Source organism: Pseudophryne corroboree, chromosome 4 (genome assembly GCF_028390025.1).
Source record: "Pseudophryne corroboree isolate aPseCor3 chromosome 4, aPseCor3.hap2, whole genome shotgun sequence".
In the NCBI taxonomy this organism is placed as follows: domain Eukaryota; kingdom Metazoa; phylum Chordata; class Amphibia; order Anura; family Myobatrachidae; genus Pseudophryne; species Pseudophryne corroboree.
In genome coordinates, this window is record NC_086447.1 from 812,618,449 (window position 1) to 812,644,524 (window position 26,076).

The 26,076-nt window shown below is 48.2% G+C and overlaps 1 protein-coding gene across 2 annotated transcripts in view; it reads right to left on the reverse strand.

Annotated features, from left to right (window-relative positions):
* Positions 1-26,076, reverse strand: part of LGALSL (galectin like) — a 125,809-nt gene that overhangs the window by 23,279 nt on the left and 76,454 nt on the right. Inside the window, exon 1 of one of the 2 annotated variants that reach the window (XM_063918438.1) lies at positions 22,175-22,563. The exons of the other annotated variant lie outside the window; for it this stretch is intronic. Within the exon in view, the coding sequence (XP_063774508.1) occupies positions 22,175-22,207 (33 nt within the window). The 5' untranslated portion in view covers positions 22,208-22,563. Of the gene's footprint in view, positions 1-22,174; positions 22,564-26,076 lie in introns of those variants that run through there. 2 annotated transcript variants of the gene reach the window in all.

Consider the following 26,076-nt stretch of genomic DNA (forward strand, 5'->3'; position numbering starts at 1 on the left):
ACGGTATTATGGGGGAACAAAGATAAACATTTTTATTTTTTTCAATGCAATCTTTTTGCACATGTTAAAAGTCATTACACACCGAAATAAGTTACCCGCACATTAGTTATTAGATACTAAAGTAGTGCTACTAATAGATCCAGGACCACGTGGGTTTAGCAGTAATTTGTTTCATAGGGGGTCATTCCGACCTGATCACACGCTAGGATTTTTCGCTGCGCTGTGATCAGGTCACTACTGCGCATGCGTATGCACCGCAATGTGCAGGCACCTCGTACGGGTACAAAGCGGATCATTGCTGAGCGATGGATTTAACGAAGAATCCAATCGCACAGCCGATCGCAAGGACATTGACAGGAAGAGGGCTTTTGTAGGTGGCAACTGACCGTTTTCTGGGAGTGTTTGGAATAACGCAGTCGTGTCCAAACATTTGCAGGGCGAGTGTCTGACGTCAATTCCGGACAAGAACAGGTTGAAGTGATCGCAGCAGCTGAGTAAGTTCTGAGCTACTCCTGCCCATGCGATCGCACACTTGCAAAGCAAACATACCTTTTAGGCGGCAACTATCTGTTCGCAGCACTGCAAAATATAGCTAGCGAGCGATCAACTCGGAATGACCCCCATAGTACAGCTGGTTTCAGGTATCCCAAGCAAGATAGATGGGATTCCCTTCTGCTAGGATTTCCTGATGTGGGGACATCACTGGGATTTCCTCTGATGATACAGAAGTATACTGGTGATTGTGGGCGGTATAAGTAGCATTCACTTACGAACACGGCTTATGCACATTGTGGGGACCAGTCGCTGTACATGACTGCTGTACATTAATTCACTTTAGAAGAAGAATCATTAATCTGTGGTTTGGCCACGTGTCTAAATGTAAGTTGCCGTGCAATTGTTACTGAGTAATAATTTGAAAAATCTATTTCTTATGTTTCCCTGTGCAGATTAAAGTGTGCCTGTAGTCTACCATGAACACAAATATACATTAAGCAGCTATCTGAACAGACAGCATCTAACATGATACAGTAAATTTTTGCTAAAGATAGTATATAGAAGTTACATGACAATATACCACATTTGTACGTGATTGCAGAATATTCCTGTAAAATATTCTGGCGCTGATGCAGAAATGCACGTACGGCCATTTGTGTTGCCTATCCTGAATGGATTTGCTCTGTGTATGTGTTTCCTTCTGCAGGCGTGACTGCCATAATTAGCCTATGGACCAGCACCAGCCCCATGCTAGGAGAAACAGACATCGAGGGGGAGATGTACTAAGCCTGAAAAGTGATAAATATCACAGTGATAAAGCACCAGCCAATCGGCTCCTAACTGCCATGTCACAGGCTGTGTTTGAAAAATGACAGTTAGGAGCCGATTGGCTGGTACTTTATCACTGTGATATTTATCACTTTTCAGGCTTAGTACATCTGGCCCCATATCTCCGTCCGAATGCTGAAATCACGCATGGATCACAGCACTCCCGTGACACACCCTGTGGCAGGGTGGAAATCTGTCACATTTGAAAAAAGGGTTAGCCTTCAGTGGCGCAAGAAAGAACCACACCCTTTCTTCAATTAAGAGGAGCTAAGCAGGGGCGCTTTAAGAGAGGAGGCCCGTGTTCAGCCTCCCCCGTTCGGGCCCCCTCCTCTCTGCCCGGTGCGCATGCGCAGATCTCCAGGAAAATGGCACGGTGGCCATTTTCCCTGAGATTTCTCTACTGCGCATGCACAGAACTCCATGAAAATGGCAGTTGAGACATTTTCACTGTGTTTTAACAGCGCTGTGGATGCCAGCGCTGGACTTTGGAGGGGTGAGTATTTTAAAAATGGGTGCAGCGTGTGCGGTGGGGGCCCCCTCTGGACTCAGGGGCCCATGTGCACCGCACACACTGCACCCATTATAGAAACGCCAGTGGAGCTAAGGTATAAACCTGCTTGTGTGGGTGACTGCTTGTGTGGGTCAGTGGCATACGTATCAAAACTTGGAGAGAGATAAAGCATACCTCCCAACATCTAGAGGTCTGCAGGAGGGACACCTCGCACGGCTAAGCCGTGCCCCGCGACAAAGGGTGTGTGGCTCCACGTGAATGACACACTTGCGAGCCACGCCTCCCATTTTTGTCACAGTGGGGGCACAGCCAACGCTCTATGAGCTGCTGGCCATGCTCCCAGTCCCTCTGGCTCACAGCGTCTATTCACCGCTGCTCTGCTCTGAACTAAGCAGAGCAGCAAGTGACAGGGAACCGTACAACTGCCCCCCCACCTCACCGAGGGACACTGAGGGAGGGACAGCGGGACTGTCCCGGGAAAATCGGGACAGTTGGGAGGTATGGATAAAGTACCAACCAGTCAGCGTCTGTCATTTTTCAGGCACATCCTATAACATGGAGGTTAGGAGCTGATTGGCTGGTACTTTATCTCTCTCCAAGCTTTGATACATATGCCCCAGTGCCCCAGTGTGAGGCATGGGAGGGAGTGCACCTTTAGCAATCCTCTGCCTGTGTGACATTACAGATGCTGACCCACCTGTTTGCTACTCCTGTGACTTCTGTTTCCTGTATTCTTATGTTCATGAATTGCTGCTGGTACTCCTGTGTAAGAAGCCCCTGCGCTGGCTGTACCTAGTTGCTGGAATAAACGCTTGCTTGTTTTGAAGCACTTCAGTCTCCAGTGGTCGCCTGAACCTACCTACTACACTCCCACTGATTGGGGTTATTCCGAGTTAGCGCATGGCCACCACCCAATGACCTGTCTCAGAAATACCCATTTCCCGCAAACTGTGGTCCGTTATCAGTAGCGATCTACGTCACTTTGTGTAAGTCTGACCCGGCGCATGTGCAGTCGCTGATTTATGTCTTTTGTGCTTGTGCCTTATGCTGAAGTCTGCAAAACCTGTCCATATCTGCCGATACGCCCGCCTCAGGCACACTGTGGGGACAAGAAAGCATGCGCTGGCGATGGCTGATCGGAAAATGAGCGCATAGTCTGTCTATACTAGGGTGTCTTGGGAAATACACAATTTTGGAAGAACATTTATTTTTCCTTTTTTTTACTTCCAACTCTGCTTCAGCCAATTTATTGTTAATTATAAACAATATTAAATGTCACTGTAGAGTTTTGTGACCTTAGAAAAACACAAGGTCTTTATTCTGAGGTCATGGAACTCCTAATATCCATAATACTTCACTGTGGGGGAAGGGAGTACATTGTTCTCTTCAATACACCACTTTTAATAAACATTAATAAATGACTTTACAGTGGACAAACACATATGTAAGCAATAATAAAAGAGAGACAGACTTTACTACCCATCTGATTTCACTTTAATATAACATTTCCCAGCTGCACTTGCCATAGACCAGTCACTGATTCTATCGATCTGTAGCTCCTGCTGTCAGCTGACGTGTGAGTACACCGCCATTTCTTCCCTCTGACTGACAATGAACAGCTTGAGAGCGACTCTGACTGGGAGAAGGGTGCACACTGGCAGATACTTGACGTTTTGCAGAAGAAATGGCGGAACATCAGCTGACAGTCGAGGTGAAGGTCCAAGTTGCGTTAGCTGCCAGTCTATAATGAGTTAATAATTATAATAATAATTTTATCTATACAGCGCGCTTTCTCCAATAGGACTCAAGTAGCTTAACAGATATGAACATAATACAGTATAGAAACAAAGAAGTACAGAAAAGCTTTTCATAAAATACAGAGGGCGGGATGTACTATGGCCACACTTCGCCTACATACAAATTGCATATGTACCAACATATGCAATTAGTATAGCAAAGGACAGCTCTCACCGACAAGAGCTGTCCTTTGCGATACCGGCTGCTGCTTCTTAAGAAAAGGAGACGGGTGTGACTCCAGAGGAAGGAGGGACAGAGACGCCGGCTCCTCCCCCACTGCTGTCACCACAGACTGCACCAATCAGTGCAGCCTGGGGCCGGGAAAGGAGGTGCTTGTACGGCATGAAGACTGGCTGCCAGGCGGGGCCGGAGAAGGAGGGTAGCTCGAGCAGAACACACGGCGGTGCCCGGGGGCTGGACGGAGCTACGGACAGAGGCCTCCTCCGCCCCGGCCCCCAGAGGTACACTGGGGAAGGGGGGAGCGGGGGGATCCGGTTGGATCCCTTAGGATGGCTGCGGAAAGAAGCCCATAGGCTTCTATAGGGTAATGCCAGCAAAAGCTGGCATTACCCGCCGCACCGAAAACCTGGCGGCCAGGCAGTAGTACATCTAAAAATGCAGTAAAAATGCGTGTTTTACAGCATTTTCACTTTAGTACATACCGCCTAGGGAGCATGGAGATACTAAAGGGACATTAGGGAAATGCTGAGTAAATAGGAAAGTCTTGAGTCTGTTTTTGAAAATTTCTAGAGTGGTGGCCTCTCTAACTTTACAGCAAAGTGAGCTCCATGGATTCGGAGCCACATGGCTAATGGCTCAACCCAAGATGAATTATGGAGATTCTAGATACTGCTACCAGTCCTTCATCTACAGATTACAATAATCGAGTGGGGCAGTATGGAATCAGAAGCAGCTTCCAGTACCTAGGGCCCTCGTCATGTAGGGCTTTGAAAGTCAGCAAGCCAATCTTGAAAACGATTTGCGATCTTACAGGCAGCCAGTGGAGGGAGTAGAGTATGGGTGATATGTGGCTGGAATGGAGCTGGTTGGGTAATAGCCTGGCAGCTGTATTTTGTACCAGACGTAAGTGGTGCAATTCTTTTGCTGGGACACCAAGGTAGAGGGCATTACAGTAGTCTAATTAATCAAATACAAATGCACGTATGTGAGAGGATTTGATTGTGGCTGATATTTGATGTTTAAGTGTCAATCCTACATCCAGGACAACGCCAAGATTCCGTACATGATCAGTGCTTTGGAGTCTGAGTTGTTGGTGAGTAAGGTAAAACTGGTGCTCTGGTGTGTATTATAATTGTCATAATGTACCCCTACTGTAAAATATAATTGTATAAAAGAACCCTGAAAGTTCTGTGACTATAAAAGTCTGCAGGCCAATTGCTAGACCATGGAACTAGGGAATGCCATTGGTGTGATCTCCATCGATGGCAAACCTGTGGTTTGCCATCAATGGTAACAAACTATTCTATCATCGATGTTTTCAACCACCAATGGTCATCCCTATTTTTTTTCCACTGATTGGCCCGCAATCACAAGCTGGGGGCGGGGCTATTCTCTGTGTCCCTGCACTGCTAGAATAAAAATCAATGAGATAGTTCTATACCATTGGTTGTGGGAGACCATTTGGTTCTCCCCTATCGATGGCAAAAGTATTTGACATCAGGTATAGAACTAGGGTTACCACCTCATTCCTTTAATTCTGGAAAAATATTAGTTACACAGGTTCTGTGGCTGATTAAAACCAGGTGAAATAGGGGCGTGGCCAGGACGGGCATGGAGTAGCACTCACATTGTGCAGCTCTCCAGCCACTTCATCCTGTTAATATATCCTGTACCCCCCTCTGGGTCCAATATTGCAGCCACCGTTTTATGAGCGCCCCCTGCCCCCCCTGGAACGGGTTTGTACCTGCTGTCGCTGTCCCTGGAGGTCCGGGAGCTCTGGACACCAGTGGGGCCTGATCTGATCCGGGAGCTGCTGCCTCGTGCAGGGACCGGAAGCTCTGCTCCTGTCCCGCTCACCGCTCGCTGCGGCCGTCCGGAGCGCCGGGGGATCGAGGGTGCCGTGCTCTCCTCTGCTGCCCCGTTGGTCTTGAGTGAGGTCCGGGGGAAGCCGCGTGTGGAGCTCCCTGTGCCGTCTCCTCTGCTACGGAGACGCGCTGACCGCGATACCGGAAGTGCGGCTCCGCTGTCCGCCGCCGCCTGCACCAGCCAGCCGGGACATACTTGTGGGGCCTACAGATATATGTGAGTCGCCCCTACACCTGAGGGTGAAGTCTGGAGGGGTGTGGGGTCACCCTGAATTTTTGTGGTGCAACTGCCCTGGCGGCCATTTTCTGGACTCCCTCTGCCATACTGAGACCCAGGTGCTGGGGAAGCTCTTCAGCACTGTGTGGGAGATTGACCCTTGGAGCCTGCACTGCACTGGATGAGTGGATACTGGGATGCATATGACCCTCTCCCCCCTCCTGCTTTAATCCTCGGGCTCGCTGACGGGGTAGTGCTGGGGAATTGTTTTATACGTCCTGCGGCTCTGGTTGGGAGTGATAGTCCCTGCAACCCTGCTGGAGTGTGTGGTCACTTTGCATTATATCCAGAGACTGTGGCCCTGCTGGCTATTTATATATATCTATAATTTGTCTGACGCCCGTTTGCCGGTTGGGGTGGGCACCCCCCCTCTTTGCCTATATTTGCTTTGATATTCCCTGCGGACCGGAAGGACCATCACCGTGCTGTCCAAAATGGTGAAGGGTCGCCAGACCGGCGCGGCGGCGGGAGCGATGGATAAGTTTGTTCGTGACCAGGTCCCCCAGCAACGGAGAGGGGAGACTACAAGATCCGAGGCATCGCCCCCATCTCCTGCTTACAACTCCGTCTCCTCTGACCCTCCGGATGCTGCACTGCAGAGAGTTTTGGACGCGGTGACGGCCAGTGAGGTGCGTCTGGCTGATAAAATCGGGCAAGTGCAGTCCGACCTCTCCATTATTCATCAGGACCTTCAGCGGGTGAGAGAGAGAGTGGGAGAAGCGGAGACTCGGATTTCCAATGTTGAAGATTCCGTCGGCCCGCTGGGTCGCCGCACTGATGTTTTGGAATCTCAGATGAATGATGTGCGCAAAAAGCTTACGGATGTGGAGGGGCGTCTGCGGCGCAATAACGTCCGCTTCATTGGCCTGCCTGAGAAAGAAGAAGGCTCCGCTCCCGAAGAGTTTCTCATAAAATGGCTCCGTGATTCCTTCGGATCTGAGGAATTCTCGCCTTATTTCACTGTTGAACGGGCCCATAGAGTCCCAATGCGCCCGCTGCCACCGGGGGCTCCACCCCGTACCTTTATTGCTAAGTTCCTCCATTTCCGTGACCGGGACACAATTCTGAGGCTGGCTCGTACTAAGGGCCCTTTGAAATGGAATGGATCGCCTATATCGGTATTTCCGGATTTTGCGGTGGATGTACAAAAAGATAGGGCTCAGTTTATACCTGTCAAGAGGAGGCTCCGTGAACTTGACCTGCCGTATGCCATGCTCTTCCCATCCAGACTGCGGGTAGTGGCGGATGGGGAAACAAAGTTTTTCACGACTCCTCGTGAGGCCATGGTGTGGCTGGACAGACGATTCCCGGCGAGACGTGCCCTTGCGGATTCGTGAATATCCGGCTGATCCTGGAGGCTGATCCTCTCCTGTTCTTCCTTTTTAGTTACTAATTTTTGTCTGTTTTAGATACATGTGCTAGTTATTGCGAGGCGATAGGATGCGGGACTGTTTGATTGCTGTCACTGCTCCCTTTAGCCCCCGCTACATTGTTCTCGCAGTTCAGGCAGGATTTATAATTACTCTTTAGTCAGCCATGATATCCCTGGTATGCTTTTGTTTATGACTATGTCTGGGTTTTTGTTCTTTTTTTCTTTGTTCTACTTTTGGTCTCTGTGTGGGGGGCGGGGGGGGGATTGTTATATATTTGTCCTGATATGGGTGGTTTCCTGATATCCGAGTAGGTTTTATTTTGGGTATTAGATGGACCTAGGGGGCGGGTCTTTATGATCTCCCCTCATTTATTTTTGTTTTCGAGGGGGGAATGGTTGGTGGCTGGGAGCTACCTCCTAATTTTTTTTTCCTATTTGTTCTCTATTCCCGAGAGTCATTACATTCTTGGCCCCGATTAAGGAGTGTTTGCACTGGTCGATGGTGCGACAAAGTTTGGTTTATTTTTATTTTTAGGTATGTACACTCAGTTTTGGGATCCAAGTATGCTACATGTTGGGGGTGGTATACAGGGAGGGGGGTGGGGGAGGACGTTAGGTTATATTTACTTTTTGGGGGGAACTGTATGTTGTGAAAGTACATGGTTTGTTACTGTGCAGTTTAAGCAATGGTGTCTGGTTACTGAATTTGTACGTGGCGGGGCTGGCTGGCCGCGGGGTGATGCATCTATTATACTAGTGTTGTACTATGACGGGGCTTAAGGTGCTATCGTGGAATGTGAGAGGGCTCAATGATAAAGTTAAGAGGTCTCTCGTACTCCGACAGATCAAACATTATGCCGCTGATATTGTCTGCCTTATGGAAACACACTTGGTGGGGAGTAAGATTCTCTCATTGAAGAGACCCTGGGTGGGATGGGCATACCACTCCATGCACACGTCTGCCTCACGTGGGGTTTCGGTCCTTATTAGGCGGACCGTCCCCTTTGTAATGGAATCTATACAAACGGATCCTTGGGGGAGATATGTGTTTTTGAAATGTAGATTATTTTATGTCCCTGTCCTCCTGCTAGCTGTTTATGTGCCCCCTCCATACTCTCCCGATGTTCTTAAGAAGGTTGCTGGGTTCATGGCCTCATCCCCCGGGATATCTGTTATTTGCCTTGGGGACTTCAATAATGTGCTAGATGTGGTAAAGGATAGGCTGTCTATGTCTCCGCCTGCTGCATGTCCTGGGAGATCTGTTTTTGCAAATGTGGTGTCGGGGTTGGGCCTGGTCGATCCGTGGAGACTGAGACACCCTTCTCTTAAACAATACTCGTGTTTCTCACACTCTCACTCTTCGTTCTCTAGGATTGACCTGGCCCTCCTCTCGAGTGACATGGTTCCCCGCGTCGGTAATATTAGATATGAGACTAGGGGTATATCAGACCATTCCCCTTTAACCTTTAATTTAGACTTTAACTGCGATAGGGGCCAAGCTGTGTGGAAATTTAACCCATTTTGGCTTGTTCACATGGGGGACGGCTCTGATCTGGTGGCCGCATGGCGGGAGTTCTTTGAGCTGAATAGTGCCGACCAGGCTATCTCTAATTTATGGGACACATTTAAGGCCTTTTTACGGGGGAGTTTGATTAAACGGGTATCTGATTTGAAATCCTTCTATAAGCGAAGAGAGGCTGAGTTGGAGGTCCGGAGTGTCGCTGCAGAGCTGCAATACTTGCAAGACTCTTTGAACAGTTCCAAGTTGGCCTGGCTGTCGGCTCAGAGGGAATGGAGAGATTACCTGATGGAAAAGACTCAGCATAGACTCCTTTTCTCATCCCATACCTTTTACGCTACTGGGGACAGGCCGGGGACATACCTGGCCTCTTTGGCTCGGGGGGACAGACCTACTAGTGTAGTGGTAGAGATTGTGAGCGCTGACGGTGTTCACCTGACCCAGACTCCAGAAATGACGGCTGAATTTGTATCCTTCTATAGCCGCTTGTATGAATCTAAATTGGATTGTACCTCATCGCAATTGAACGATTATTTAGACGGTGTCTGCTTCCCCACCCTATCCAGTGAGGCTTGTGACCTTTTGGAGGCGCCTATCTCCCCCGATGAAGTTAGGGCAGCGATTGAGGCCTCCCCTAGTGGTAAAGCCCCGGGATTGGATGGCATACCCTCTGAGGTCTATAGGCATAACTTGGATTTTTTTGTCCCGCGCCTACTTGAGTTATATGGCCAGATTTTTACACAGGAGTCTCTCTCCCCGTCTATGGCGGAGGCAGTGATTGTGGTTCTCCCTAAGCCTGACAAGGATCTTAGGAAAGTGGAGTCCTACCGTCCTATATCCCTGATATTAAAATTTTGGCTAAGGTGCTGGCTGGCAGATTAAATACAGTTATTTCTCACATTATACACCCGGATCAGACGGGATTTATGCCCAATAAATCGACCTCCATTAATCTCAGACGTCTGTTCACTCACCTACAAATCCCCCGTGCGGACCCTTCCTCCTCCATAGTCGTTTCGTTGGATGCCGCTAAGGCTTTTGACTCTGTGGAGTGGGAGTATTTATGGGAAGTTATGCGTAGATTTGGTATTGGCCCGAATTTTATTAAATATGTTCGGCTGATGTATTCCTCTCCCTCGGCAAGGGTGGCGGTTAATGGTTTCGTATCTCACTCCTTCTCCTTATCTAGAGGCACGCGACAGGGTTGTCCCCTGTCCCCTACCCTGTTTGCTATGGCCATCGAACCCCTTGCGTGTCTTCTGAGGGCAGATGCGGGAATCTATGGACTTAAAGTGGGTGCTCGGGAGGACAGGGTGGCCCTATATGCCGATGACGTTCTGATGTTTGTGGATCGCTATGCTGAGTCTATGCCTAGGATCTTGGAAATTATTGTTGGGTTCGGGCGATACTCTGGTCTCCTGATTAATTGGGAGAAATCCTTTATTATCCCACTTAGGGGCGAAGTCGCTGTCACCCCGTTGGTGGCTCTTCCATTGAGGTGGGTGGAATCCTTCAAATATTTGGGTATTTGGGTGTCTAATGACCCTCAAAAATTCTCTTCTCTTAATATTACCCCTCAAATAATGTATCTTCGCGGCCGGGTGCAGACATGGGGTAAGTTGCCTTTAACGGTCACGGGGAGGGTTAATATGGTTAAAATGGTCTTCCAGCCCAAACTTCTTTATGTTTTGCAGCAATCTCCTGTTTATATTCCACAGAAGATTTTTAAACAAATAGATGGGTTGCTTTCCTCCCTGGTGTGGGCCAGTAAACGAGCACGTTTAAAACTAGATACCATGACCAGATCACGAGAAATGGGGGGTCTGGCCCTCCCCAACTTCCGTTTCTACTATTACGCGGCGCAACTGACGCATATCTGGGAGTGGGTTAATGACCTCGATGCCCTGGCTCTGCACTCGCTGATGCTGCACCATGACTACCCGGGGGGCTCCCCACTACAGCTACTTCTTTGTGGTAGCGTTAAAATGTCCACATTACCACTTATTAAGCAATCCCTTCTAATATGGAAAATGGTGCACTCTGTGATGCGGGGCCATGGTGTTGATCCTGATACCCCACTGGATAACATATACGGGTTACCGGAACTGTGTCATCTTCAGGTCCGAGACGTTTGGGGAAAATGGGGAGTATCATCTTTGGGCCATTTATATAGTGATGGGATTCTTAATTCATTCCAACAACTTCAGCGCGCACACAACATTCCCTCAAGGTTCTTCTTTCGATTCCTACAGTTGAGACACGCGTTGGCAGCCCAGTTCCCAAATGGCCCTCCAGTCCTGGCTGACTCCCCGGTTAAATTAATGTTGCAGACGCTGGACTCAGGACATTTAGTCTCTAGGATATATGGTCGTATTCTGCAAATGCATCACAATGACCCTCTTACGGTTCTTCGGGGTAGATGGGAGTCAGATGTGGGTATGCTATCGGACGATGCATGGAATACTGCTATGGGAGCCCATCGGATCTCCACTTCCTCTGTTAGATACCAGCAAATACAATTATACATTCTGCACAGGGTGTATATGACCCCGGTGAGGTTAGCGCACATTGGGGGTTCCCACAGCTCGCAATGCCCTAGGTGTGGAGCCGTGGATGCAGACTTCTGGCACTTACTGTGGTTGTGCCCTGGCGTGTCTTTGTTTTGGACGGCTGTTATACGTATCCTGTGTGATACAGGTATTCCCTCCTTCGTATGTACTCCTGCGCTCTGTACACTGCTGATTGTGGATGAGGAAGCTTTAGATCCGCCTAGTAGGCGATATGTTATTAATTTATGCGCCTTAGCTAGGGTTTGTATTGCCCGGCTATGGCTGGCTAGTGAGGCCCCGGCATCTGGGGCGTGGATATCCCTGGTCAACGAAACAATTGCGCATGAAAAATTTGTGTTTCTGGCTAGAAAGGTGGAGAGGAAATGGTTTACAATATGGGGCAGATGGATGGACTCTAAATATTACAAAGATAGGTATTGACTAGATCTGTATTCCTCCCCGTGTTTCAGTCTGGGATTTTGTGGGAGGTGGGCACCCCCGCGGCCGGTCTTGCCTTGCTATGATATATGTAACATACTGTGCCAATTCTGCTATGCTTATGAATATAATGGAAGTGTTCTGCTTAGGTTATGTTGACCTAGGACACCAGTGCTTTGTGATTATATGTTCTACGAGAAATAATACTTATTGGATGTATTATATGCTGTATACATGTACTGCTGTTTCTACACATGCTGTGTGTGGGTAATTTATGTGTGTTGTTTGTGTGAAGTGTTAACGCAAAATTGAAAAACTTCAATAAAAAAACATTGAATTTAAAAAAAAAAAAACAGGTGAAATAGGGGTATATGCAATAGCGGGCGAATTGCAAAAAAAGGCGAATTCCGGAACGTTTTCGCCTCAAAAAATCAATTCGCCTATGCAGTGCAGTACTTTTTCGCAAAAAAACGGCCCGTCAAAATTCGCCTTTTCTCAATTCGCCTTTTTCCGCATTCGCCTTTTCTGCAATGGTACAGATGCTGCAATTCGCCTCCAGCATATTCAATTCAAGTTTGGAAATTCGCCTGCAGTGCTTTTAGACAGCAAATTCGCGATTTTCACTCCGCCACACTTTGGAGGGTGAAAACAAATAAAAAAATTTTAAACATGTTTTTTTTTGTGTTTTTTTTTTTTTGGAATAGCAGATCTATTTATATTAGAAGGGATTAGGTACTTTTTTTTTTTTGGGGGGAGGCACAAATATTATTTATATATTTTTTAAAATTTTTTTTTTTTTTTTTTTATTGCTGGAACGGTAAAATCAGGGAAAAAAATGGCGTGGGGTCCCCCCTCCAAAGCATAACCAGCCTCGGGCTCATTGAGCTGGTCCTGGTTCTAAAAATGCGGGGAAAAAATTGACAGGGGATCCCCCGTATTTTTAAAACCAGCACCGGGCTCTGCGCCTGGTGCTGGTGCCAAAAATACGGGGGACAAAAAGAGTAGGGGTCCCCCGTATTTTTAACACCAGCATCGGGCTCCACTAGCTGGACAGATAATGCCACAGCCGGGGGTCACTTTTATGCCGTGCCCTGCGGCCGTGGCATCAAATATCCAACTAGTCACCCCTGGCCGGGGTACCCTGGGGGAGTGGGGACCCCTTCAATCAAGGGGTCCCCCCCCCCAGCCACCCAAGGGCCAGGGGTGAAGCCCGAGGCTGTCCCCCCCCATCCAATGGGCTGCGGATGGGGGGGCTGATAGCCTTTGTGTTAAAAAAAAAGATATTGTTTTTTCCATTAGTACTACAAGTCCCAGCAAGCCTCCCCCGCAAGCTGGTACTTGGAGAACCACAAGTACCAGCATGCGGGAGAAAAACGGGCCCGCTGGTACCTGTAGTACTACTGGAAAAAAAATACCCAAATAAAAACAGGACACACACACCGTCGACAGTAAAACTTTATTTCACACTACCGACACACACATACTTACCTATGTTCACACGCCGACATCGGTCCTCTTCTCCATGTAGAATCCACGGATACCTGAAAAGCAAAGTTCAATATACTCACCTTAACCAGGGTCCAGAGATAAATCCACGTACTTGGCAAAAAAAGAAAACGCATTTACCCGCACCAAAAACGGACTGAAAGGGGTCCCATGCTGACACATGGGACACCTTTCCACGATTAAGATCTGTCAGTGACAGCTGTCACTGACAGGTCTCTAAGCCAATCAGGAAGCGCAACTTCGTTGCGCTCACCTGATTGGCTGATCGCTGTGACAGCGCATCGCACAGCTCCCTCCATTATATTCAATGGTGGGAACTTAGCGGCTAGCGGTGAGGTCACCCGCCGGTCAGCGGCTGACCGGCGGGTGACCCCACCGCTACTCGCAAAGTTCCCACCATTGAAAGTAATGGAGCGGCTTTGCGAGGCGCTGTCAGAGTACAGACGGCGTCCAGCCAATCAGGTGAGCGCCACGGCAGTAGCGCTTCCTGATTGGCTGAAGGGACATCAGTGACAGGAGTCACGTGATGTCCCGGCATTCGGGGGAAGGGGTCTGATGTGAAAACATTGGACCCCTTTCAGTCCGGTATGGCTCGGTGTTCGGTTTGTTTTTTTACAAAGTACGTGGATTTACCTCTGGACCTGGACCTCTGGACGCTGGAAGGTGAGTATAATTTTTTGACAGGTACCCTCGGATCGTCGGAGATCGTTGCAGTCGGCGTGTCAACACAGGTAAGTATGTGTGTGTCGGCGTATGAAATAAAGTTTTACTATCAAGGTGTGTGTGTCCTGTTTTTATTTGGGTATTTTTTTCCCAGTAGTACTACAGGTACCAGCGGGCCCGTTTTTCTCCCGCATGCTGGTACTTGTGGTTCTCCAAGTACCAGCTTGCGGGGGAGGCTTGCTGGGACTTGTAGTACTAATGGAAAAAACAATATCTTTTTTTTTAACACAAAGGCTATCAGCCCCCCCATCCGCAGCCCATTGGATGGGGGGGGACAGCCTCGGGCTTCACCCCTGGCCCTTGGGTGGCTGGGGGGGGGGGACCCCTTGATTGAAGGGGTCCCCACTCCCCCAGGGTACCCCGACCAGGGGTGACTAGTTGGATATTTGATGCCACGGCCGCAGGGCACGGCATAAAAGTGACCCCCGGCTGTGGCATTATCTGTCCAGCTAGTGGAGCCCGATGCTGGGGTTAAAAATACGGGGGACCCCTACTCGTTTTGTCCCCCGTATTTTTGGCACCAGCATCAGGCGCAGAGCCCGGTGCTGGTTTTAAAAATACGGGGGATCCCTGCCCGATTTTTCCCCTGCATTTTTAGAACCAGGACCAGCTCGATGAGCCCGAGGCTGGTTATGCTTTGGAGGGGGGACCCCACGCCATTTTTTTTTCGGGGTTTTCCCCGTTTTTTCCCGTTTTTAAAAATCGCGGCAAAATCCGCCAAATCGGCCGATTTTCGCCCGCGACTCTGGCGAATCCGTTTTTCATTGCATATGGTGAATTCCGGAAGCCACCTTCCGGAATTCACCTGGCGAATTTGGTCGAATTGAAAAAACGGCGATAATTGCCGCGATTTCGCCCGCTATTGCATATACCCCATAGTGTCTTGAAGTCAGCCAGCCACAGAACCTGTGTAATTAATATGTGTCCAGAATGAAAGGGATGAGGTGATAACCCTACATAGAACATCAATGATTTTGAATCATCGATGACCGATGGCCATCCCTACATGGAACTCCAAAGTTACTTCTAATATCCTTTTTAGAGTACAACCTTCCTTACAAGATGTCTTCATAAGATGCTCCTCATCTCCTGGTATATTTTGCTCCTGCAGTCCGTTATCACAGAACACTGTCAAAATGCGTCTTGTAACAAGTGACATCACTACTTACTAAATATAACCACATATTATATCTCACTGCAATGACATTAAACCTTCCAAAAAGAAGTAGAGAGTTTACAGAATACTTTACAGTATTCACATCACTTGTGTATTAGAATTTATGTATTACCATTTATCTTTTTGGCTAAAAGACCCTCAACCGCCACCTCTCCTCTGCCTTGGTCATTGCTTCCCATGCATGAGTTCAAGATTTTGCCCGTGCTGCACCCCTTCAGTGGAATCCGCTCCCTCGCTCCATTAGACTCTCCCCGACCTAGCAAAGCTTCAAATGGGCACTGAAAACCCACCTATTTCTCAAAGCGTACCTCTCCAATACGTAACCTAGTCTTGAGGCTGCTCCTCCATCCCCTTGCCCCATGCCTTGAACATCTCTGCTTTGCTTGCATACTGCCATCAGGCTTCCTCCCGCTTGCACCTCATGTCATCTGTCTGTCACACTAGATTGATAGCTCTTCAGAGCAGGGCCCTCTTTCCTCTTGTTGTCTAAGCCCTCTTCTCGACACATTTCACTCAGCAACCATCTTTACCCGCTTTTTCTCCTACTGGTAAGGGCTCCTCTCTATCTATGGCTGCCAGCCCCAAGTAGTACAATGATTACTCCCTCGCTACTTACATCTAAGCTGTATTATGTTTTGAAAATTGTGGTGGTCTTTGTTACCTGCACTCTATTTATGTTATTTATTTACTGTTTTTCTCCCTGTACTGTCCTTTGTACGGCGCTGCAAAACACTTGTGGCGCCCTATAAATAAAATGTAATAATAATAATAACCATGCATTCCCATCCCACTGGCATACGTATTTCATAAGTTACTCTTCTGTAATAAAGCTAAAGTTATTGTATCTGTTTTTTTTTGTTGATATTATTCACTTTTGCCTCTGAAATTCACACGTACTTCATTTTCACAATACACCTTGAAATGGAAATGCGGCAGCAGCACTGACATACAGTACTGTATAGTAAGACATCTGCAGGTAATGTAGGTCAGTTTGGAATCACAGGGTATATTTAAGGCAAGAGCTTCTACACAACAAAATCTATCTCAGCAAGCCTATGGACATGTGTGAAAGTACTTGGCAAGCCGTGCGGGATTTAATTAAGGTTAACATGGCAGCGTGCAGAGACCCCACTGACTTTGAAAGAGGCTGATTTGGGGGGAGCTCATTTTGCAGGAGCAGCAGTAACATGAGCAATCGTGTCTGAGATACCGGTATGCAACTTCTAAGGAAAGTTATCTACAGCAAACATAAAAGTGTTCTGGAACTCAAATATCAGATGTCTACATCAGTGATTTTCAACCTTTTTCAATTCGCGGCACACCGATAAGAGTTTAAAATTGCCAAGGCACACCATCAGTGCGCCACAGGGAAAAAAAACACATTGGCCCCCACAGTAATTAAACTGACGGGATGCCGCGATCGGTATACTGACAGCCAACATCACGTTTGTCAGTAAAACATATCTAATCCTTAATAATGCCATACACTTTCCCCCCAGTAATTCCACACACTGCCCCCCCAGTAATTCCACCCCATTGCCCCCCCAGTAATTCCACCCCATTGCCCCCCATAATAATTCCACCCACTGCCCCCAATAATAATTGCTGCCACCCACATCCCCCCCCCCCACAGTGATTCCAAACATTGCTTACATAAATACATTTTTTATTTTAAATATAAAACCTGCATCTGTAACGCTGAGATGACAGCATGGATGGAGGAGCAGCAGTGGCCAGTGGACGGACGGACACTCCAGGCAGGAATGCGACGTGGAATGGCCAGTGGACGGACGGACGTACACTCCAGGCAGGAATGGGACGTAGAGTGGCCAGTGGGCGGGCGGGAGGGCACTCCAGGCAGGAATGAGACGTAGCGTGCGTGACCTATGAGTCACACACGCGGAAGTGCACACTGCACAGCGCTGTCCGAGCCGGCTATTGATTCCGGCTGGCGGCGGGTCTCTGGCTGGCGGGCGGCAACGGATCTCTCTGGCGGGCAGCGGTGGGGAGCATATCTGGCTGCCGGCGGCACACCTAGAGACCGCTCGCGGCACACTAGTGTGCCGCGGCACAGCGGTTGAAAATCGCTGGTCTACATAATAGAAATCTAGGACACAAGGATATTTATATTGTAGCTGAAACATGTCCTGCGCTAGGCATAGCTACAGTAGTTGAAGAATATCAGAATGCTTGATCTATGTACTGTGAAATCATTTTCACTCTGACATTTATGGTGCCAGTAAATTTACTGATAATCAGTAAAATACACTTTTGCCAACACTAAATAGTAAAATCTGAGAATGAGTAAATTTCTTTACATTCTGGTGAAAGCACCAACAACGCATAATGGGCCCGATGCAGATGTGGCTGGAGCTGCTATTGCTGCGGATAACATGATCGCAGCAGTGATAGCACACGTTACTGAAGCAGGAAGCATCTCATATACGTATACACCTCCTGTGTGCATTAGGGATCCGAACTGCGTCCTATGATGCGGCATTGGATCATCTGCGACACCATCCGCTGGCTGCATGTTCCATGGGGTTGTGCAAGCTGACTGCTGCAGGTCCGACCAAGAGGCCAGGAAATCTACGTCCTCCGACGGAAATCCTGGGCTCGTACCTCTCCCAAAAAGGCAGCGACACGCCTCCGTTTCGGGAAATGAAGGACACTGCAGCCCCCTCCCCGCCCCCAAACGGCATCAGACTTTCAATCATTGACAGTCCTATGCCGTACTGTGCCCTACGTCACATATGCTTAACATCTCCGTCCACATCTGATTAAGGCCCCATATGTTCCAATCCAGCATTACTGATGGCTGACCTTATCAGAACTGTGTTAAAGACTCTTTATTTAAAGAACCAGTAAAGTCTCAATAACTGTCCCCTGTTGTAAAAATATCTAATACTAATCTTTCTCCCCTTGTTGTACAGGGCTTTAGAGAAGCCCTGCTGAGATAATATTATTGTATTATAGCAACTGGAGAATTCCAGAATGCAAGTGCACCCTTCAGATGACCAGGCTGTAGTGTCCCCACATCCTGATGGAGCTACTGTACAGTACATGCTACCTTCTTCATATTCTTTTTCATGGTGAATTAACAAGAGGCCTCCCTCGCCCTGTCTCCTAATTTTCAGCTCTCAAAACAGAGAAGAGGAAGTCATTTCAATGTAGTCAAGTACATGTTCATCTGTCCAGTGGTCCAGCAGCAGGTTAAGCTTTTTTTGCACCCAAAACACAGTTTATTGCACGGAAGTCTGCTGCAGATGTATCAATGGTGGTCATTCCGAGTTATTCACTAGCTGCATTCGTTCGCTGTGCAGCGATGAGGCAAAAAAAATGGCACTTCTACGCATGCCTATGCGGCGCAATGCGCACATGCGGCATACTATTATAATGAACGATGTTGTTTTACACAGGGTCTAGCGATGCTTTTCAGTCGCACAGGCAGCCACAGAGTGATTGACAGGAAGAGGGTGTTTCTGGGTGGCAACTGACCGTTTTCAGGGAGTGTTCAGAAAAACGCAGGCGTGCCAGGAAAAGCGCAGGCGTGGCTGGGCGAATGCAGGGCGTGTTTGTGACGTCAAATCAGGAACTGAATAATCTGAAGTGATCGCAAGCGCTGAGTAGGTCTGAAGCTACTCTGAAACTGCACAAAATTATTTTGTAGCCGCTCTACGATCCCTTCGTTCGCACTTCTGCTAAGCTAAAATACACACCCAGTGGGAGGCGGCATAGCGTTTGCACGGCTGCTAAAAACTGCTTGCGATCAACTCGGAATGACCACCCATGTGTATGCAGTGTTGCCCCTATACATTCGCTAGTGAAAATAGCCATGATCACTGCCAGCACACATTTGTACCAACCCAAACTATTATTTTAAAATTAACTGGATTTCTACATACGCTCGCCAATGAATAGCAAGCAATTCCTCCTACAGGTCCACGGAACAATTATCCTACATGCAAATGCCCAACTGCCACCCAATTAGTCGCAAACAAAGGATTTCTAGCATTTCCAAGTGGTTGATTTTATAGCAAATGTGACCAGGCAATGAAAGGGGCATAATTAACCCTTATCAAGCTACAGTATAGTCTGCCTCATAGAGTGCAGTATATGTAATACTTACATAAACAGGACCAGCTATCACAGTCAGCCGTCAGATGCAATTGTAGGGCCAGCCCAGCTGAACTGATTTGGGCACCATTCCACAATCCAATTTCCCTGCACTGTGGAGCACTGAATATTACATCTATGTATGGTCCATAGTATGGCCTATATTGGGTATGAGCAGCAGCCCCATTCTGTCTCTTATACTGAATTATGTAGTTGCAGCTCTAGTAAAATCTGATAATATACTACTGCTATCATAATTTGAGTCACTGGCCGGACCAGAGAAAGTTCTGGGCAACTGGAATCCCCCCCTGCATTTGCCTATGCCAGTTACACTCATTCAGCCGCAAGGTGAGGTGCGGCTGAGATGGGTACTATCCTTAATCTCCGATAGTTGCTAAAAGTTGCATGTGCTGGGCTCGGACACATGCGTAGTGAGAAAATCCATAAATAACCTCCCACATTATTACAAATTTAACCCCAATAGTAGAATATACCAAATTATATAAAAACCTGTGCAGTGCTCATTCCCGTGAACACTGTACAATAGAAGCCTGTTTCTGCTGGCTAGTGTACAATACAGACACTATATTCTGGTGTCTAGATTTCAACGTAGGGCTCATTGCCAGCTCTAAGTGTACAATATATAGCCCATTTCTTTGCAGCAGTTGTGTAATATATTGACAATTCGCTGGGTGGTAAGTTTGTCCTTTAGAGCCCAGTCACTGGTAGCCAGTGCATAATATGTAGTCTAATCCCTTGTGGCCAAGTACATATTAGAAATCATGTTCCCTGGTGGCCAAGTCTAAAGGTCTGTACCACTGCTTAAAGTGGTCCTAGAGAGGGGGTGGAACTCAGCCCCCCCCCCCCCCCCCCTGTGAAATAAAGGGAGGGCGCGTGCACGCAGCAAAATATGGGCGTGGTCACCCAATAGTATCCCAAATTCAAATTACACTGCACAGTAGCACAATCTTATTCACATAACACCACATAGTATTGTCCCTTATTCTTGTTATGACACACATTAGTGCCCCTTATATGCAAAGTCCACAATAGAAGCACCTCAAATACACATAATGCCCACAGCAGTAGTGCCCTTTATACAATGCCCTCAGTAGTAGTGCCCCTTATGCAATGTCCACTGTAGTGGTAGTGCCCATAGTATTGGTGCCCCTTACACAGTGCCCACAGTAGTAGTGCCCATAATGTCCCCAGGAGTGATGCCTCTTATTAAGTGCCACCTATGCAATGCCCTCATTAGTAGTGCCCCCAGTACTAATGCCCCCGTGTAGTATTACTCGCAGTAGTAATACCCCGTACTTATGCCCCCAGTCAGAAGTACCCCAGTAGATGCGCCCCCTGTAGTTATGCCCCAGTAGATGTGCCCCCATTAGTTATGCCTCCCTGAGCCGGATTAAGGGGGAGACCCTGGGGGTAAATACCCCGGGCCCCCCTTTCTAAAAGGGCCCCCACCACAGATCGGATCTCTTACCGATCCGATCTGCGGTTGCGCTCCCAGCTCCCCACTTTACAGCCGCGGCACCAGCGCCGCATCGCAGGACAGGATATCATCTCCAAGTGTCAGTGAGCCAGCCCTCCATAGGGTTTCACCCGTTTACACTGCAACCTTTTGCCCTGCCTCTGTTTTGAACCCTTAAAATACACATAAAAATATGCATTGGGGGTTGCAATTTCATACATTTTATCTATAATATGTTCAAAAGTTTCTTTGATGTCCTTCACACTGCTGCAGTAAATATGACACGAATACATTCCCACTTGTACTAATCAGAGTAACTTAATTAATTATGCATATCATGGATCTCAGCCCTGGGAAATAGACTGATTTAATCATTGCGGTTTAATTAAGCAAGAGAATATAAAACAAGTGACAAATCCAATAAAAAAACAAACATTGCTTACAATAATAAGCAGCAAATGCATGGATTTGTAAAGCCAGCTAGTGAGCGAGTCATTATCCCACAGAAATATTTCCATTCTGTATCTCTGACATGAAACTTTACAGTAAATGCCTGGACTTGCTGCGAGAAAAGACTTCACTATTTGCGCTGTCCCATAAATTTCCAAAGAACGCTTCCCTTCAGGATAATATGCTGTCGTTAAATATATCAGAAAATGATGTATTCTTTCTTAAACTTAACAGTACTAAAATTAATGTCTCTCAAATGCAAAATCCTTGTATTAGACTGTGTACATTTTGTAAATGTCAAAAGAGCAAACACCCCAACCAGCAGAACCACGTGACTGGTCATAATATCATTCTTTGGCAATAGGAAGTGTACAGTACATCCAGAAGCTGCTGGCCCTGTGTTCTTCCCAATTGTAAAGCGCAATGGAATATGCAGGCGATATATAAGTAAACGTTAATAAAGGAATAATAGATATGCATTTTGGCAGGAGGGCATGGCATGGAGAATGCCCAGAACCCCCATATGATCATTCCAAATGCACAGCATAGATTCAGTATTAGCCTTCCTGGCTGCTTATTACAGAGACCCAAACTGCCTTGTGTGTATGCATGTCAGGCAGTGCCATGGAGCTGCAGCAGAAGCCGGTGCCAGCTGTGGGAATGTGACAGGCTGCTGTCTGTGTTCTAGAACAGCGCTGCTGCTAACAGGTATACAGTATGTGTGTAGACGTGGTGACTGGTGAGGGCTGGCAGCAGCAGTACACGGGGGTCACAGCAGGCAGTGCTGGCTGACACACACGTCTGGCAAGCAGGGTCCCTCCCTCTGCATCTCATTCCCATGCCAGCCGGTCCCTGCTCTCCTTATGCGGTTTGGGCATGAATGAAATCACTTACCATCGTCTCCCTTTCAACGAGGGATCCGGCCATCTTGCAGTAGTGTGTGCAGTTATGCAGGCTGCAGGGGGGACTGGATCAGCTGGAGCCCGGGAGGGAAGGAGGAGGAAGGGTGGCTGCTACAGGGTAAAGGAGGGCAGGTCTGAGCCTGGCTCAGCTAGGGATCAGACCACAAGGAAGCCGAGGCTGACCTGCTGGCAGACTGAGAAACCTTCCCACCACCAGGCAAGGAGAGGGGAGGCGGTGATTGCAGAGGAGGAGCTGTGCTGCCACAGTACTACACTATGCAGAATAACTGGCACTGCTGATCTGGGCTACAGCTGACCTGGGTTAGAGATGCTTCTGTGTGACTGTGTGAACCTCTGCTTCTAGTTCTTACACAGTTCCAGCCCTGCCCTGAGAAGAAGGTGCTGCACCCACAACAGCATGGAAAAGGGTGGCTCTTCAGGGTGATTTAGGTCTGATTGACTCAGACTGGGTGTCTAACCGATATGTGACATCTGTCAAAAATGGGATTTGCACTGTGGAAAATATTACATCATGGATCAGTACAAATGACATTGGAAATTAATTATATTGCACCCCATCCCTATAACAAGGCTGAGATTACAGGGTGCACACAAGTTGTTTGTGACCTGTTGCACCAGTATGTTATGCAGATGTGTCTGCAGTGGTGGAGGCACATGCCTAAGGGCGACACTTGCTGGGAGGGGCAGCACACCATGGTGATGAAACCAGGTGATTCCTTTTTTGTCATTACCACTAATTTGTTTAAATATTTTTTTCTGACGGGAGTGGGACTGCAGCAAATTACGGTCCCTAATGTGGTAGTGGGGTGAGGTTGGGGCTGCTTTGGTGGTCTAGAGGCATCCGGACTGGCCCCGAAATGAAGAAGGCAGTAACGTGATGGGTGGGGCATCTAATAATGTGCCTAGGGGTGGTCTGACCCATAAATCTTATTCACTTCTTACTCATGCTCCATCTTCTTATTCATTTCTTTTCTCTAACGTCCTAGTGGATGCTGGGGACTCCGAAAGGACCATGGGGAATAGTGGCTCCGCAGGAGACTGGGCACAAAGTAAAAGCTTTAGGACTAGCAGGTGTGCACTGGCTCCTCCCCCTATGACCCTCCTCCAAGCCTCAGTTAAGATTTTGTGCCCGAACGAGACGGGTGCAGGCTAAGGGGCTCTCCTGAGCTGCTTAGTGTAAAAGTTTAAATTAGGTTTTTTATTTTCAGTGAGACCTGCTGGCAACAGGCTCACTGCATCGAGGGACTAAGGGGAGAAGAAGCGAACTCACCTGCGTGCAGAGTGGATTGGGCTTCTTAGGCTACTGGACATTAGCTCCAGAGGGACGATCACAGGCCCAGCCATGGATGGGTCCCAGAGCCGCGCCGCCGGCCCCCTTACAGAGCCAGAAGAGTGAAGAGGTCCGGAAAATCGGCGGCAGAAGACGTCCTGTCTTCAATAAGGTAGCGCACAGCACCGCAGCTGTGCGCCATTGCTCTCAGCACACTTCACACTCCGGTCACTGAGGGTGCAGGGCGCTGGGGGGGGGGCGCCCTGGGACGCAATGAAAATACCTTAAATGGCTAAAAATACATCACATATAGCTCCTGGGCTATATGGATGTATTTAACCCCTGCCAGTTTTCCACAAAAAAGCGGGAGAAAGGCCGCCAAAAAAGGGGCGGAGCCTATCTCCTCAGCACACAAGCGCCATTTTTTCCTCACAGCTCCGTTGGAGGAAGGCTTCCTGACTCTCCCCTGCAGTCCTGCACAACAGAAACAGGGTAAAACAAGAGAGGGGGGGCACTAAATTGGCATATTAATATATACAGCAGCTATATTAGGAAAAAACACTTATATAAGGTTATCCCTGTATATATATAGCGCTCTGGTGTGTGCTGGCAAACTCTCCCTCTGTCTCCCCAAAGGGCTAGTGGGGTCCTGTCCTCTATCAGAGCATTCCCTGTGTGTGTGCTGTGTGTCGGTACGCTGTGTCGACATGTATGAGGAGGAACATGGTGTGGAGGCGGAGCAATTGCCTGTGTTAGTGATGTCACCCCCTAGGGAGTCGACACCTGACTGGATGGTCTTATGGAAAGAATTACGTGATAGTGTCGGCACTTTACAAAAGACTGTTGACGACATGAGACAGCCGGCAAATCAGTTAATACCTGTACAGGCGTCTCAAACACCGTCAGGGGCTATAAAACGCCCGTTACTTCAGGTCGATACAGACACTGACACGGACACTGACTCCAGTGTCGACGGTGAGGAAACAAACGTATTTTCCAGTAGGGCCACACGTTACATGATCACGGCAATGAAGGAGGTTTTGAACATTTCTGATACTACAAGTACCACAAAAAAGGGTATTATGTGGGGTGTGAAAAAACTACCCGTAGTTTTTCCTGAATCAGATGAATGTGGTGTGTGATGAAGCGTGGGTTTCCCCCGATAAAAAACTGCTAATTTCAAAAAAAATTATTGGCATTATACCCTTTCCCGCCAGAGGTTAGGGCGCGTTGGGAAACACCCCCTAGCGTAGATAAGGCGCTCACACGCTTATCAAAACAAGTGGCGTTACCGTCCCCTGATACGGCCGCCCTCAAGGAACCAGCTGATAGGAAGCTGGAAAATATCCTTAAAAGTATATACACACATACTGGTATTATACTGCGACCAGCAATCGCCTCAGCCTGGATGTGCAGTGCTGGGGTGGCTTGGTCGGATTCCCTGACTGAAAATATTGATACCCTGGACAGGGACAATATATTATTGACTATAGAGCATTTAAAGGATGCATTTCTATATATGCGAGATGCACAGAGGGATATTTGCACTCTGGCATCAAGAGTAAGTGCGATGTCCATTTCTGCCAGAAGAGGATTATGGACGCGACAGTGGTCAGGGGATGCGGATTCCAAACGGCATATGGAAGTATTGCCGTATAAAGGGGAGGAGTTATTTGGGGTCGGTCTATCGGACCTGGTGGCCACGGCAACGGCTGGAAAATCCACCTTTTTACCCCAAGTCACCTCGCAGCAGAAAAAGATACCGTCTTTTCAGGCTCAGTCCTTTCGTCCCCATAAGGGCAAGCGGGCAAAAGGCCACTCATATCTGCCCCGGGGCAGAGGAAGGGGAAAAAGACTGCAGCAAACAGCCTCTTCCCACGAACAGAAGCCCTCCCCCGCTTCTGCCAAGTCCTCAGCATGACGCTGGGGCCTTACAAGCGGACTCAGGCACGGTGGGGGCCCGTCTCAAGAATTTCAGCGCGCAGTGGGCACACTCGCAAGTGGACCCCTGGATCCTGCAGGTAGTATCTCAGGGGTACAAATTGGAATTCGAGACGTCTCCCCCTCGCCGGTTCCTGAAGTCTGCTTTACCAACGTCTCCCCCCGACAGGGAGGCGGTATTGGAAGCCATTCACAAGCTGTATTCCCAGCAGGTGATAATCAAGGTACCCCTCCTACAACAGGGAAAGGGGTATTATTCCACGCTGTTTGTGGTACCGAAGCCGGACGGCTCGGTGAGACCCATTTTAAATCTGAAATCCTTGAACACTTACATAAAAAGGTTCAAGTTCAAGATGGAGTCACTCAGAGCAGTGATAGCGAACCTGGAAGAAGGGGACTATATGGTGTTTCTGGGCATCAAGGATGCTTACCTCCATGTCCCAATTTGCCCTTCTCACCAAGGGTACCTCAGGTTTGTGGTACAGAACTGTCACTATCAGTTTCAGACGCTGCCGTTTGGATTGTCCACGACACCCCGGGTCTTTACCAAGGTAATGGCCGAAATGATGATTCTTCTTCGAAGAAAAGGCGTCTTAATTATCCCTTACTTGGACGATCTCCTGATAAGGGCAAGGTCCAGAGAACAGTTAGAGGTCGGAGTT